The sequence below is a fragment of the Erinaceus europaeus genome, chromosome 18, assembly GCF_950295315.1.
Source record: "Erinaceus europaeus chromosome 18, mEriEur2.1, whole genome shotgun sequence".
Lineage (NCBI taxonomy): Eukaryota > Metazoa > Chordata > Mammalia > Eulipotyphla > Erinaceidae > Erinaceus > Erinaceus europaeus.
This window is the reverse complement of record NC_080179.1, coordinates 51,623,567-51,640,689: the sequence shown is the minus strand read 5'-3', so window position 1 is coordinate 51,640,689 and position 17,123 is coordinate 51,623,567. Positions and strand designations below refer to the sequence as shown.

Below are 17,123 nucleotides of genomic sequence, written 5' to 3'. Positions count from 1 at the left end.
GCATGAACTCAAATGAAGGGATATATTCTCCAGGAATTAAGAGTAGCAGCCTCAAAGACTATCCACCCAGCAGATCGTCTGACTTGAGGAGTTCCTGCAGGGAGTCCCAGGAAACATTTGTTTATGACACAGAATCCATGATGGTGCTATGAGGACACTTCCTCATTAGCATTGCTCCAGGCAGTTCCAAATCACTGCAGGCTGCACACTTGTAGATTAACCCACAGTGTTTCTGACAGTCTTTTTGGCTGGGACTTGAATAGAAAATACTTTTCAGAAGGTACCTCTTCAATTTACCCCAGGGAAAAACCCGAAAAGCTAACCAGTTGTGCCAGCAATTATCCCTTACAGAGAAAGCTGTGCCCGATTGTGCAGGCACCTCAGATCCACCAAACAGAGGGAGCCACACAGCCAGAGTCGCATTCCTCTCAATCTCCAGCTCTCTGATACTGATGACAGTGAAACCCTCGATGAGTTGCACATAGAAAGTGATGGGAAAAGCCCATCGGACTTGTCATTAACAGCTGACACCGACAAGTCTATGGAAAACCTGGACATCCTCTCAGGATTTGGAAATCCTCAGCTTGGGTCTTCTGATGAGCAGGGGGGGAAAGTGCCCATCCACTTAGAGTGTAGGCCAGAGACATTTAGTTTCATACAGCAGCAAAGGGTTGTAAAAAGAACTTCTTCAGAAGAATGTATTACTGTAGTGTTTGATGCGGAGGATGTAGAGCCCATTGAATTTAGCTCTTGCCAGACTGGTGTTGTCACTGTTACCAGAAATGAAATTTCCATCAATCAGGCCCCTAGTGGACCCAAGGCAGAAAACACTGAACTTTTACCTCAGGGAATTACTCATTTACAGCCAGAATGTGCTGCAAGAGACTATACTTTCTTAAAGCGATCCGAAAAGGAAGTTGAGAAAAACATTCCAAAAGGTGGTGTAGATAATGTTACCATATCACCCACTGAATCTTCCTGCCCCAAGACCATGATGCAAAATTCTCAGCAACAAAAACTGATCAAACCAACACACAATTTGTCATGCCAGAGGAACTCTAGACCTTCAGTGTCTGTGGGTATTTATCCAAAGCAAAATTCAACAAAAATACCTACTAGGAGCAAGTCTTCACCTCAGAAATCAAAACTAATGGAGACTGAAGCCTCCACAAGAGTTCCCTCATCTGGCCCAGTGCCTCTTGAAAAGTCACCAGTCTCAGCTTCTCAGAAACTCTCACGATTCAAGAAGACTGAGAATACAGGGTCCCTCTTCAATTCACAGCCAGATTCACACATTCCAAAACACCCCACCCAACTTCCTCATGTTTCCAAAATGTCCTCCAGTAGGAATTGGGTTCATTGCTCCAAGAGTCAGATTCCAGCATCACAGATGTTATCAAGGCCCCTTGCTGATTCTAATGACAATGGAGACTCTCCTACAAGGGATAAACACTGTGGTTCAGGACCAGAGGCAAGGTTGAAATCACCCTCCCTTCCACCCCCTCCAGGAAGGTCAGTCTCCCTACTTATCAGGCCAGGTTATGACTATATGCTACCACCTTCATCTGCTATGTCCAGACCCAGAGCTCCTAGTGAAAATGTAAGAATGACATTCAAATCCACCCCTGTTAAAGGATCTGCTCCTGTTATTTCTTCTAATCAAACTGTGACAGAAGAACAAGGAATGAAATCTGCTAAGGCCTTCAAAAGGCCTATCATTACTCACCTTCTGCCTTCCACAGAAACAGTGATTCAGACCAGATGTTCTGCTTACACCCCCTCTAGCACCTATGCTGCAATGGCTTCAGGGCCCCCAAAGGTCTCCCCAAAAAGAGGTATTTCTAAAGCCCCACCTCACCAAACACTTGGTACCATACAAATAGGTTTACAAAATCCCGAGAACTGTCACTTAACCCATGAACCACTGGAAATGTCATCTCCTGAAAGCGTGTCCCCAGGAAGAAAGGGACAATTGAGTGACAGTGTCTCCACATCACCCCAGTCCTTCCTAGGAGTACAGGCATCACAACCATCTCAGGTAAATAGTCCCTCATCATCATCATCCTCCAAAAGTTGCAGTATCCCTCCTAGTGGTCAAAATGCTCATGAGAAAGGACTGAAAACCCACTTTCCTCTTGGACTCAAAGTTCTCATGAAGTCTCCCCAATTGCTCAGGAAAAGCTCTACAGTTCCGGGGAAACATGAAAAGGACAGCCTAAATGAAGCCTCTAAAAGTTCTGAGGCCGTGAGTAAGTCTAGATCAGAGGACTCTAGAAATTCATCAAACCTTGAGACCATAGGAGTTGAAAGAAACAGTGTCCCACTGGATGTACAGTCACAAGAGAGTTTTGTTGAAGGACCAAGGACTGAGTCATTAAAAAACAGGATCCCTGGGGCTGATGGAAAAGATGGGGTAGAAAACAAGTCTGTGAAGAGATCCCTTTCCTCTAATAAGCAGCACCTAAAGCCGGCTCTAGGCATGAATGGAGCCAAAGCTCGTAGCCAGAGCTTCAGCAATCACTCAGGAGACAAGCCCTCCACAACTTTAGTGGAAGGACCAGGCAAAGTCCGGACTCAGATTATTACCAACACTGCTGAGAGAGGCAATTCTCTCACAAGGCAGAGTTCCTACACAGAAGGCTCCCCCAGTAAGACCCCTTCTACCCCCACATCTGATAGCCTTCCCCATACTGGGAGGTCTCTGGGGCATCCATCCCATAGGCAAGACTCCTTAGGAAGCACAGGCAATTCTGGCAGTCCACACAGAAGCCCAAGTAAGCTGCCTTTGAGGATCCTTCCCAAATCTGATGAATTCCTCACTCCATTTGGAACAGAAGAGCAGCAGACCTTCACACAGGGCAGGGGCTCCAGCATGGCTGTCCCTGAGGAAGCAGGCAGCAGCTACTGCAGATGTTCTAACACTCCAACAGACTGCCCTCATAGCCTGCAGAGTTCAAGGAGGACACAGCGTCTGGGAGACTTTGAAACATGCAGGACATCCAAGACAGAAACATCTGGAAGGTACCCAGATACTTCTACAACTAAGACTGGTGCTACGAGCCCAGAAGCCACCCTCTCACCGACCATTGAAGAAAAGGTCATGTTGTGCATTCAGGAAAATCTGGAAAAGGGCCAAGTGCAAACAAAGTCCATCTCTGTGGAAGCAAAGCCTAAGTCTGGGCCTTCTTTTGCCAGCTGGTTTGGTTTTCGAAGGAGCCGACTTCCAGCTCTCAGTAGCAGGAAAATGGATGTCTCCAAAGCCAAAGTGGAAAAGAAAGATACAAAAGGTTTGGGGTTTGGAAACAAACAAATAAAATTGGAGAGAAAAAAAGAGAAAAAGAAGCCTGAGCTACAATGTGAGATAGACGAGTTGAACAGGGACACAGAATTGACAGATAGTCCAAATGTTGGTTTACAAAGCAAAAGTGACCTGGAAACACCACAAAATATTTGTAACCAAATGAAGCTTGAGTCAAGAAGTAGACCCATTCCTGTTACATGCTCAACAAAAGATACCTTTATGACAGAACTTCTGAACAGGTAATTCATTTACAAAGACAGTGATAACAGAGACGGGTTCCCTTCAGCAAAGAGAGTTGTCTGTTTCCTGCTAATCAAATGCTAGTCAAGTGTGAGTTTCACATAAGCAGAAATGCACAGTAGCAGTCTTTTATACACTAGACAGACTTTATAAACAATGAAATTAAAAGTTAGTAATAAGATGATAATTTAGCCATGTTACTTTGTTAACCAAACCGATGGTCTCTGAAATTAAAGAATTTATCAAGGTTGCTAGAAATCCAACCTACACTAAGAACCATGAATGTAACCACATGCCATGAAATGGAAATAGAGTATGCATACCTTTCAAAGTGTGCTGATCTCATTGATTATATGAAGCAATGTATACTTAGAAACTTTAGAGGAAATTGCATTTCTAGTTGATCTTAAGCCAGATATTTAGCAATAACTTTCCAGTGTTTCACATTTTGTCTCCCTTCACATGCACCATCTCCTAAGCAATTGTAAAAATTAAAATAGTTTTGTAAACCAGTGTTGTTTCAGTAAAGTACTGGACTCAGAAAATGAAAGTACAAAAAGTATGTTATGAAATCTAAATGAAGGGCCTGAGTGGTGGCATATCAGGTTGAGCCATAGGTAACAATGTGCAAGGTTCTGGGTTACAGCCCCTGGTCCCCACCTGCAGAGGGAAATCTTTGTGAGTGGTGAAGCAGTGTTGCAAGTGTCTCTCTCTCTCCTTCTCTACCTCCCCCTTCCCTCTTGATTTCTGGTAGTCTCAACTTACTAGATAAATAAATATAATAAAAATGGATAAATAAAATCTAAATGAACACATAGTTGAAATATCAGATGTAGATTTGATCAAAACTAGTGAGAGACACTTATCACTCAGAAGTTTAAATAGCAACATGGAGACTGGGGACAGTCAGTTTGGTGTTACATGAAATGACAAGAAATCTGCATCTTTCTGAATTTTAAAGTTTTTCTGATTTTAAAGTCCCCATCCTCTGGCCATGCTTCCTTTTCTGGGCCCAGGAAGCACTCCTTGTATCAAGGGGTCACATAAAAAGGAACCAAGAATCTTTAGGGTAACTGCCTCTAAAACCCTCTCATACATAGACAATTTGGGCTTGAGGGGACTGCTTCCAGAATGATGTTTCTGCAGTCAAAGTGCAACATGAAAAACTATTTTCTTTTTTTAAATTTTTATATTTATTTATTTTCCCGTTTAATGCCCTAGTTGTTTTTATTATTATTGTTGTTGTAGTTATTATTGTTGTTGTTGTTGATGTCGTCGTTGTTAGATAGGACAAAGAGAAATGGAGAGATGAGGGGAAGACAGAGACGGGGAGAGAAAGATACCTGCAGACCTGCTTCACTGCCTGTGAAGCAATTCCCCTGCAGGTGGGGAGCCAGGGGCTTGAACCAGGATCCTTAAGCCAGCCCTTGCTTAACCTGCTGTACTACTGCCTGACTCCCGAAAAGCTATTTTCTTAATGTGATGTCATGATAGGCACAGCTCTGTGTCTCCTATATTCTGACTGGACTCAGTATATACTCTAACTTAATCAATAATGCACAACAAGAAAACAAGAGATACATGGAGGTTACTTTAGACACTAGAGGATTGGGGAAAGTAGAGTGATTGAAGAAGAGCAATGTTATTTATCAACGGAATCACTTTCTACCTGCAGAGTTGATAAGAAAGCAGCTCAACAGGCAGATAGTGGGTCAAACAGCCTTTCCTGCAGGAATGTGCTAAAGAACAACTCCCAGGGTGCCTGCCTCACCAGCAACTCTGTCAGCACTCAAGGAAACCACAGGAAAAGCATCAAAACCAAAACTGATGTGGAAATACAAAAAGACTCCCAGGTAAGTGCTTCCCCAACCTGATTATAAAGTTTGAGATAATGAAACAGGCTGGTTGGATTCTTCACATTTTGTTGATGAAAATATATGGGCAAGAGGTAATGGGGGGGGGGTGACCTTTAAAGAAAAAGAAGAGAAATCCTGGTGACAGCTGATGGCAGTTGGATTGCCAGTAGGTTTGGTCCCTGCAAGTAATGCTGCACTTTTAGCTCCTTTAGAACCTGCAAGATGGCATGATCACTGCACACAGAAACAGTACTGCTGATAGCATCTTCAAAGTACACTCTATGCTGGGAATATGTCTTGATTTTGATGAATTTATTACCAACAACACAAAAAAAGTAATTATATGACTGTATTAAAAGTACAGAGAATATAAGAGAATTTGGGGGGGGGGGGTCAGGCAGTAGTGCAGTGGGTTAAGCACATGTAGCACTAAGCCCAGGGACCAACACAAGGATCCGGGTTTGAGCCCCTGGCTCCCACCGGCAGGGGAGTCGCTTCACAGGCGTGTAGCAGGTCTGCAGGTGTCTATATTTCTCTCCCCCTCTCTGCCCCTCCTCTCTCGATTTTTCTCTGTCCTATCAAACAATGACAATATCAATAACAATAACAACAATAATAACTATAACAATAAAACAACAAGGGCAACAAAGGGGGGATTAATTAAATTAAGCATTTCCTTTTTTAGGCTGAAAAATTTTAAGTACTAATTCATCCTAACTAAATAGAAGTTGTTAAAACTAAAACATCATTTTTAGAACTTGATTTCCTCTTACTTGGTATTAACTCTGAGAGACAGACCTCTCAGAGTAGATATCATTTAAAAAATAAATAAGAGGGCTTTTCCCCCTTGGTGTGCTAATTTTAAAAAAATGCTTTAAATTTACCTTTAATTATACTTAAACTCCTTGACTTATTTCTGTTTTGCATAATTGATTTAGTAATACTCATTTTTCCTTTTTATAATTTGCAAAGCATAAGCAAAAAAATCTTTACAAAGAATTAATATATATATATATATATATATATATATATATATATATATATATATATATATAATTACTTTAGTAGAAAAGATTGTAAAGGGTCCGGGAGACGTTGATTCTGACTGAGCACAAGCACTACCCTGCACAAGGACTGATGATAAAGCCTTCAGTCCCCACCCACAGGAGGGAAGTTCCATGAAGGGTGAAACAGTGCTAACAGGTATCTCTCTCTTACACTCTATCTTCTTGTCCCATCTCAATCTCTCTATCAAATAAAAAAGAAAGCGGGGGGGGGGGGATGCTCACTAGGAATGGTGAATTCAGTGTGCAGGCAATGAATCCCAGTGATAACACTGGTAGCAATAAAAAAAAAAAAGAATGATTATAAAATATAATTCCTGCTACCATTTTCTTAGGGTAAACTTGAGTGTTTCAAGGGTAGAAGAGATTTTAAAAAAATAAGCCTGATTGACATTTTCAGTTACTAATTATTTGTTTAAGCCATTATTAACACTTAGGGTTTCTTAGAGCATCAAAAATCTACTTTAATTTGAAAAAAAATTAATTTATTTTTCAAGCATGTCTTTACTCTAAGTTATGAAGTCTTTCTTTTTTCAGACTCTGAAATCATATGCAGGCTACATTCTTTGCAAAAGCTTTTTCCTCCTACCCCTCCCCAGTTTTTGATCTTGGCTTCTATGATCTCATCCTTTTTTATTTTTTTTTTGAAAATGTGCATGTCCGCTGCATTATAACACCACAAATTATAAGCATATCTAAGGCTGCCCTTGTAATGTCACTGAAAGGAAAGAGAATGAGCTTGTGGAAATGTGCAATATGCCAGAAATTCAATCCAACTGATCTAAAACTTTGATAGCCTGGCAGAGCCCCTTATCAGAGGCACTCAATTTAACTATGCCCCGTTTAATATGGTTCTGACAGCTTAGGGTATATCTTTACTATACAGAAGTGCCAAAATGTAAAGGAAAAAAACCCTCTATTTGGTTGATACAGTTTCAGTCTTACTTTGGTACTTTCTAATATTGAAGTAATTTGCCATATTTTCCCTCTCTTGTCTGCACTCTTTAAAACTGAAGTAATAATTGACCTTGGTCCTCCTAAATTATCTACAAGACAAAGTGTTACTATTTTCTGTGAAGTACAGACTGCCTAGCCACCCCAAACATACAAAATCAATGGGAATATGCTGGTTTTTCTAGTTAGCTTTGAGAGGAAATTAGTCAAATTGGCAAGCCTTTCCCTACAGAGGAATATTATTAACCTGATAGTTGCCCGAGTTGTTACATTGTTAACAAAATTATATGTATATATACATGTATATATGTGTATATGTATATGTGTATACACACACACACACACACACACACACACACATATATATATATATATTCATCTCCATAATAATCAGTGTGGACAGAGCTAAAGTTACTGATTTCAGAAAGGATATTTCTCTGATCTCTATTTGGTCTGGTACAAGAATAACTATGAATTTCTATTTGTTATATATTATCAGTTTATGTGTTAAGGAGATTATATGTAAAATAAAGTAGGGGCAGAGGAGACAGCATAATGGTTATGCAAAGAGACTCTCATGCCTAGGGCTCCAAAATCTTGGGTTCAATCCCCTGCACCAATATAAGCCAGAGCTGAGCTGTGCACTGGATATATATATGTGTATATATATATACATATATATATACACATATATATATGTTAATGCCATAGCACATTAATGTGAATATCCATGAATTTTTTAAAATTCAGAATTCAGGAAACTTCCCCTGAGTAGGCTCAAGGTAAATTTTCTATGAGCTCATTTGGAAGTATGTTGCAAATAATTCTTATAGTCTTTATTATATACGAGGACAAAAAGCTACATATAATACTTTGCATATAATGATTTTCCTGAGTAGAGGCTCTATTCAGAAAATGAATAGCATAATATCCCAAAATCCCTTTTCCTTTTAGGATTTTATTTAGTTTTGGGGATCCTGAAGCATTTTAATTATTTTAATGAAGATAATAGGAAGACTATTTTCATAAGTATAACAAGTCCCCATATATAGTAGACGTCCACTTTGTTCACTAGCATCTGCATAGTCTTTGTCAGGATTGCTAGATTTCTACATATATTCTAAACTACATGCAAAACTCTCATAATGCTTTGCTGAATTAAATCTTTATCTCTTTTCAGAACCTTAATTAGAAGCTGATATTCCCATTTCTTCCATCATTTCTGCCATCATTTACAGAGCACTTAGTTCTAATTTTCATATAATTTGGACAAGGCCTTATTAATTTGTAATTTTATTTAAATTATGTAAAATAATTGTAGGAAGGGGAAAAGCACATTCCCAGGAATGATTGCTTTGGCATTAAGTAAACAAATAATAGGAAATACAGTCTACTTGCTATATATTGTGAGTCCATCCTTCCTGTGTATTTAGCTAATTTTCTGTAATGAGAAGTCTCAGAGGAAGACAGCTCCAGGCTCCTATTTAACTATCACTGGACAAAATAAAAATTGTTAACACAATTAATGAGATAACAGACCTTCATCATGCAGTGGAAAGAGGTGGACCATTTAAGATGGTATTTTAATTGAAATAATTATTTTTCTCTTTATCCCAGTATCTCATATTCTGAAAAAAGAATTATGTATCCCTATAAAGCAACATTCAGTATCTTCCTGTACAGTGGTGGTGGTAGAAAAATAATTACACCAGTTGTTACCATCTTATAAAATGGCACAAACTGTTATAATTTTTTTTAATTTCTTTATTGGGGAATTAATGTTTTACATTCAACAGTAAACAGAATAGTTTGTACATACATAACATTCCCCAGTTTTCCATATAACAATACAACCCCCACTAGGCCCTCTGTCGTGCTTTTTGGACCTGTATTCTCCCCACCCACCCACCCCAGTCTTTTACTTTGGTGCTATACGCCAATTCCAGTTCAGGTTCTACTTGTGTTTTCTCTTCTCATCTTGTTTTTCAACTTCTGCCAGAGAGTGAGATCTTCCCATATTCATCCTTCTGTTTCTGACTTATTTCACTTAACATGAATTTTTCAAGGTCCTCGGCTGAAAATGGCAAAGTCACTATTTTTAATAGTAGTAGTATTCCATTTTGTATATATACTGCAACTTGCTCAGCCACTCATCTGTTGTTGGACACCTGGGTTGCTTCCAGGTTTTGGCTATTACAGATTGTACTGCTAAGAACATATTTTATTTTTTATTTCTTTGGAATTTACTATTTATCTATTACATTAAGGTTAAGGACACTTACTTCTTTACTGTGTCATTGACACATGCATACAGTTTCTAATCTCTCCACGATAAGTGTTTATTATAATTATTAATATTAATTTTATGTATTTACTACTAGATAGAAACAGGAATTTATAGAAGAGGTGGCAATAGAGAGGGAGAAAGACAGAGATAGTTCTACTTCACCACTTGTGAAGCTCTCCCCCTGCAAGTGGGGATCAGAGGTTTGAACCTGGGTCCTTGCACATTGTTGTGTGTGTGCTTAAACAGATGTGCCATGGCCTGGCCTCCTATTTATTTATTTATATGATAAAGAGTGAAAGGAAGGGAGGGACAGTAAGGGGGAGAAATTCAGAGAAAGAGAAAGAGAGACACCATAGCACTGCAGCACCAGTAATGGGCATTTCCCTTTATACAGCACTTTATACAGGTAGTGTCTGGGGCTGGAACCTGAGTCTTCACAGTATGGTAAAGTGTGTAGTCTGCAGGGTGAATGACCTCTCTGGCTGATAGCATTGTTGCTACCAATGGTACTAGGGCTAAATAGATAATCTGGGCTTTAGTTACAGAATTTCCACTTTCAATATTTGTAAGGAAACTTCCCTGGGCTCAGAATGGTCGTTTGTACAATATACTGGGGTGAAGTAGGGAGTCTGGGCTTTAGTTACAGGGTTGCAATATGTTATATGTGTAAGGAAACTAGCTTGGTCTCAGGATGGTCATTCATACAATATTGTGACTTGTATCTTATTTCTAAAATTTGATATAACACCATTCAGCATCTTGATATTCAGCCTAAATAGAAGGGGAATGTTTTTGACCTGCAAAACCAAGATAAATGTATCACTGCTCTAGTTCACCAAGCACACATCATAGTCACTTCATGTTATCTTTATGGAAAAAAACAAAAAAGAAAATATCTTAGGAAGTTTTTTTCAAGAAAAGGGGTAGGATAGATAGCATAATGTTGATGCAAAGGGACTCTCCAAAGTTTCAGGTTCAATCTCCTCCACCACCATAATCCAGAGCTGAGCAATGCCCTGGTGAGAAAAGAAGGAAGGAGGGAAAAAGGAAGGAAGGAAGGAAGGAAGGAAGGAAGGAAGGAAGGAAGGAAGGAAGGAAGGAAGGAAGGAAGGAAGGAAGGAAAGAAGGAAGGGAGGGAAGGAGGAAGGGAGGGGCAGGTGATCTAAGCATATTTCTTCTTGCTTATTAAAATAACTTGTAGAAGTCCCTGATTCTGGAGTAGTTATACTTCCTTAGATTTAATTGTTTTCTAACAGTTTTGTTTCAAACATTATTTGATATTAGAAAACAAACCTGTTGCCTCTAAAATCTTAGGCAAAATTAGGTACCCTATAAATCCTCACTTAGATCAGGTTTTATTTTTTGAAAACATGCTCTTGTAATTACAACTTGTTAATATATTCAAATGATAGAGTAAATGGAATAAAGAAAAAATACATATGGGTTTGTATGTATGTATATACAAACTTACATATTTGTTATGAAATGTACCATTGTTATTATTGTTGTGAACAATTTATTTAGTAAAAAAAATAAAAGCTTATAGTATTTTCTTGCCACTGCAGGTGAAAGAAACAAAGGAAAAACTACAAGAAGATGAAGAGAATACAACTGCAGATTCCTCATTTCAGAATCATATTATAGGTAAACGTTCATGTCCTGAGAAGTCTATAACTTAGTTTCTATATGTAACTTTCTTTCAGACTTGGTATCAGAAAGGCTAAGTCTTATGCCCCTCTCCATCAGGATCATGTTTTAACTGCATGATGTTCATAGATACTGGAAAATATTGTGAATGAACTGGGCTATAGTGACACTTATAAAGAAATCATAGTGTTTGCAAAAGAATGTAATTTGAATTCTTAAGAAGCAAGTACTTGTCAGTGTAAAGCAAGAGTGATTCTGAGTGTTTAATTATTTATCTCTATGGGTAAAATTGATTAATCTAGTTTCTATAATGGCCTCAAGAAGTACCTTGTGAAGCCACTATTGGTCATAAATATGGGCAGTGGCTTTCTTAGATAGAATATATTTAATTTTATATGCTTTACACATAGATTCAAATGGGTTGAGTATACATGGTTTGCCAAAGTCTTCAGGTACTTTTCTTCATCTTTTGATCTAGGACCCTTCTTATAGAATATCCTTTGTATAGTCTCCACTAAAGAACTCAGATTCTCAGTACAAAGGGACTTTGTTGACTGAATTCAGCAGTTAGGACATAACTGTTAATGGAGTCAACGTCTATGACTCTGATCCTTGTCAGGAGATAAGTAGTGAGAGATGGGTCGTCAGGAGATAGGTACTGGGAACTCTGGGCCACTTTGGCTACTTTCAGAATTCCTCAAACTCTAAAAAGAACCGTGAGTCTAAACATGATGACTTACTTATTTCTCCACAAGATGTCAAGGAATGGTAAAATAATTTCTTCAAATCATACTTAGGTCTAATAGAGAGTATTGAAAGCTATGCTCCAGGCCATGTCTGTCCAGAGTCAGTATTCACTGCCCTTGTCTGTTCTTGGGAGTTCCTGGAATTGCCAATTCTCAGCACTCTTTGCACCACGTTGGTATACTTGGTGGCTAATTTTCTAGCATACTCAGCAGTCTTCTACAAACTGTAATTTTACGGTTTCTCAGAGAGTTATTGTACCCCTGCAGCTTAATGAGACTAACACACCATTATTATTCTTTTTATTTGTAAGTAGGAATGGCCTTAGCGAATGGCTGAATGAGCATAGTTTGAATAAGATTATTTTTCCAAAAAGACATCCTTTATTATTGTTGTCAATGTAGAATGTCTAAACTAGTATCAATTCTCCATTGTTAGCTAATATGCAAGTTAAATACTGTTTAACAATGTTCAAACATGACATTATGTAAAGTTCCATTGAGTCATCATTTTCCCGTAATGAGGTGTTTTTGGACTTTTAAAATAACATATATTTACAGGGAATCCATTTTTAAGTGGACTATAGTAATTTAAGTGTTATTAATACAATAGCATTTTTCAGGTCTGCACTGTTTGTCATAGTAACAGATAGATAGACACATATGGCTATTTCAGATTCAATTTAAATTAATTAAACAGATTTAATATAAATGTACCAAAAGTAAAGTTTCAGCTCTTGAGTGGCAGTAGTCAGATCTAAAGTCCTCAATGATGACATATTTTTATGGTCTATATGAACATTTTTACCATCACACAAGATTTTTTTTGAAAAGGTGATGCTTTAGGTTATTGTCATGGAAGTAATGTTGAGCCATGTTTCTGACAGAGCTGACTAGGTCTCATACAACTGTAAACTAACATTCAAGGTCTCTTCTAAGTTGCACTCTTAAAAGCATTTCAGCAGATTTATGGTGGCAATGGTTAGCAAATATCATGCCCCCTCATTCATGTCAGGTATCAAACAGGTTGTGGCCTGGTACTGTGGTATTCAGAACTTTAGCTACAGGACACTTATCAGTGTTTGCGGACTTAGAGATCTTTGTTGGCCTTGCAGAATAATTGGATGACAGGTTGCATAATGCTGTGGCCAGTAAAATCGTGTCACACTAAGATATTTATTCTGGACATGCCCCCACAACAGAGCCCTAGTAATAACCCTGCAGGCAGGTGTGGGGATGTTCTGTGGGTTTCTCCATTTCAAGGTCCCCCCTGGTGCTGAGGTGCCCCCATGTGATGCTAGGGCTCAGACCCCAACACCTCTTTACGCACCATAGAAATATATATATCCTCTTCTAGAAAGTGATATTCTAGCCCCAAAGCCCAGCCATTTCAAGACTTATGAGATTCAGTAATTCAGGTAATTATAGATTTGACAATATGACCCTGTGTGTGTGTTGGGGAGGTATGTATTAGCACTCCAATTACCTTAATGGTCTTTATTTTATCTATATTAAGTATTTTTGCATGTCCTCAGAATAATTTATAATCACAGATTATTTCCAGTAACAGCAACAAAGCAAACTTAAATATATTTTTCTAATACAATATTAGCTACTATATTTGATAAAACGGGACAATCAGGAAATACGTGAACACAAATGTTTATTTTTCAAGCTGGTTTAATCAAAATGTTATGTGTTGATTACAACACATGATATTAACTATACCTGCTCTATATTGAAATTCAAGGCTCATGAATTAAGTAACATAACACGTCTCGGTTTTTTTTTTCTTTTAATTTCCCCTAATAACTGTCAGGCTTCAATGTTAGTAAACAATAAGCAAACGATTAGCCTTGCCTAGTGGAGATATCAGCAAATTATCACAGCCTCTATGTTTTTAATTGTTCTATCCTGCTATTTAATTATAGTAAATTCACTCTATGTATTGTACTAATTATATAATAGGATTAAATAATCAGTAAGAATTCAAATAACATTGACTGATATTAAAAACATGAGTCAGTGATAACATTGAAAATAATCCCCTACATGGAGACAGTGTGTTGGGACTTATAATTCTCACAAATTGGTGAAAATGTCTTTCCAAGTTGGAGGAAGAATCCAAATAAAATTGTATAATGCCCAAGAAAGAAGGAATGTGTGATAGATTCTTGTGAAGTGAAAGATAAATGTTATTTTCCCCAGGTCTAACAGTCACACAAAATGATATGTTCAATTGCAGCCTGGTGTACCCTGCTTGAATTAAATCTTGTTTCCTTTCCTCCATTGACTAGGCTATTTCTAATCTGTTCTTAAGTAAACTTTCTGCTCCCCCTCCCCCCACGTGAGAGAGCCTGAATATGGACTAGCTCTGAGGAGGTGACTATGTTAGCAACATCAGTGAAGTTGCCTCAGTGCCTCCTCCCCACTTCAGGATTGACTCCAAGGGATCTTTCTGTTGTGCCCCTTCTTTTTCTTTTCAAAGTGGCTTTAACAAGAAGCTAATGTATTATGCACTAGACTAAAGGTTGTCTCTGGCTTAGTTAACAAAATATATAGCAAGTTATTTTTATATATTTCTCAGATGTCTCCTCTACCTTATTCCCTATCCTTTTCCAGACTTCAGCTGGTTAATTTGATAAACCAATTCACATCAGCAGAGTAGTAGATTAAACAACTACCTTTTCAGGTCATGCTAAAGAATTTGAATTATAATTTAATTTAACAATAATTCACACAATAGCAAGGACTTGATAAAAGTGATACCTCTCATTGATAACTCTTGAGCTAGTTTTAGACTCTCATATCACTACTGGTTTTAGCAAATTAAAGGGCGTAGAAAACAGCATAGGAATAAATCCTACTTCAGACAGGAACCAGTTCAGGAAACAATGTTAGGGGAAAAAGAGTCATTTGTCATATAACCCTACATTTTTTTAGTATTACCATTTTAAACTTTATTAATGTGTATTATACATTGATACTTACACATGATAGTGGCATAGAATTTTGGTGGTATGTAATCTTATAGTCTTGTAAACAAATGAACAAAAAAAGATGGTAGTTCAGAGAGAAGTAGGTTAGGCTGTTGTGACAGTGCCAGAATTTTTCTAACCTATACCTTGGCCTCATATAGTTTCCATTCCTAAGGCCATTTCATTGCCTAAAACAGCCACTGAAAAGTCACCCTTATGTCCACTTTCCAATGAACAGGGAGGAGACAGGATAAGGAAGTGTATGATTCATCCCTTCAAGAACAGTTTCAAAGTTTGACCACCCTTAAGTTAAAGTCCACTGACAATTGGAGTCATGCCGTAGCACAGCGGTTAAGCACACGTTGAGCAAAGCAAAGTGCAAGGACCAGCATAAGGATCCCAGTTCAAGCCCTCGGCTCCCCACCTGCAGGGGGGTCGCTTCACAGGCGGTGAAGCAGGTCTGCAGGTGTCTGTCTTTCTCTCCCCCTCTCTTTCTTCCCCTCCTCTCTCCATTTCTCTCTGTCCTGTCCAACAACAACAACATCAATAATAACAGCAACAATAAAAACAACAAGGGCAACAAAAAGGAAAATAAATAAATTAAATAAAAACTAAAAAAAAAAGTCCACTGACAAGTGTAGTTCACATAGGATCAGAAATACTATTACAGTCAGAAAGCCAGAAAAAGATGTTCTCTTGATTCTTATAGAATTAGTAAGAATTCAAGGACATATAACAGTCTATACTTACCAAGTTTATCTCCTCATTACAAACAGACTGTTACTGAAATTTAAGAAAGCGGTAAGAAGGGCCAGATGGTGGTACACTTGGTAAAGTGCATGTTACCATGTGCAAGAACCCAAATTCAAGTCTCCAAGCCCCACCTTCATGAGCAGTGAATTAGTACTACTGGTGTCTCACTTTCTTTTTCACTCTATATCCCCTCTTCTCTCTCTCTCTTTCTCTTTGTCTCTATCAGAAGAGAAAGTAGAAAGGAAAAAAAGGAGGGAGAAAAAAGGAAAGGAAGAAATAGTCTCTGAGAGTGATGGCTTCATCATCTAGGTGTCAAGCTCTAGCAGGAAAAAAAAGCCATAAGAAAGTAAACTCAGAGAGATATTTGGACAATTATAATTAATTATAATGACTTATGTTTAGTTTCCACTTTGCATACTATGAACAACCACTGTTCTCTATTTGTGCAGTTAGACTCGAGTGACTCTTTTAAAAAATAAATAAATAAAACAGCATGAGTTTATCACCGCTATACGTATGGATGAATATATAACTAGTCACCCACAAAGTGCATAGAATCTTCTGTGAAATGCAGTACATGGAGAATTTTCCTTTCTCTAAAACTAAAACAAATAAAGCAGCCGGGCTCCCTAAAAGAACTTAGCTGGCAATCAGTGAAAGTCTTTCATAATTACCTGTCATGTTTCAACAATATTACTAATTTCCCCACTGTGCAACAATGAAAAATTAAATTTAACATGCAAGATATGGCATTAATATCACATAGAAAGTTAAAGCTTATCTCTATGAACATAGAACATTGATCAGACTTTCACAGCTTTGACATATTTAATTTTAGAAAGCATAAACTACTGATGATCAGAACTAAGTGTGAGTAGAAAGGAAAGATGTTCCCAATAACAACTTTGATAACGTTCAGTTGACTACTAACAAAATGGCACCCAACTGAAAATTACTTAAGATAATGTCTATGAATGAGGAAAAAGCAAGAAGTGGTGTTTGTATAGCTTGGGTCACATGTTAGTCCATCCCAGGATAATAGTATTTCTGTATTTCCAAACATACAAAATATCATTTTATAGTTTTCATAGGCCCAGCAAAATAACTCTTAGATGGTGTGCTGCTTTGCCATGTGGATGGCTGATGAGACTGACCTCCAGCACACTGAAGGAAGCTTTAGTGCTGTGGTCTCTCACTCTCTCTCTCTCTCTCTGCCTCTCTGCTTCTTTGTCTCTATGAAAATATATATAGATTCTATAGAGTAGTAGCTTAAGCAGGAAAATTTTCAGTTACTGCCATC

The 17,123-nt window shown here is 38.0% G+C and overlaps 1 protein-coding gene across 1 annotated transcript in view; it reads left to right on the top strand.

Annotated features, from left to right (window-relative positions):
• The window catches only part of NCKAP5 (NCK associated protein 5), a 1,079,978-nt gene that overhangs the window by 949,970 nt on the left and 112,885 nt on the right, over positions 1–17,123 (top strand). Inside the window, 5 exon segments of the mRNA XM_060178101.1 lie at positions 9–142; positions 144–390; positions 392–3,540; positions 5,217–5,394; positions 11,268–11,346. Coding sequence (XP_060034084.1) covers positions 9–142; positions 144–390; positions 392–3,540; positions 5,217–5,394; positions 11,268–11,346 — 3,787 coding nt within the window.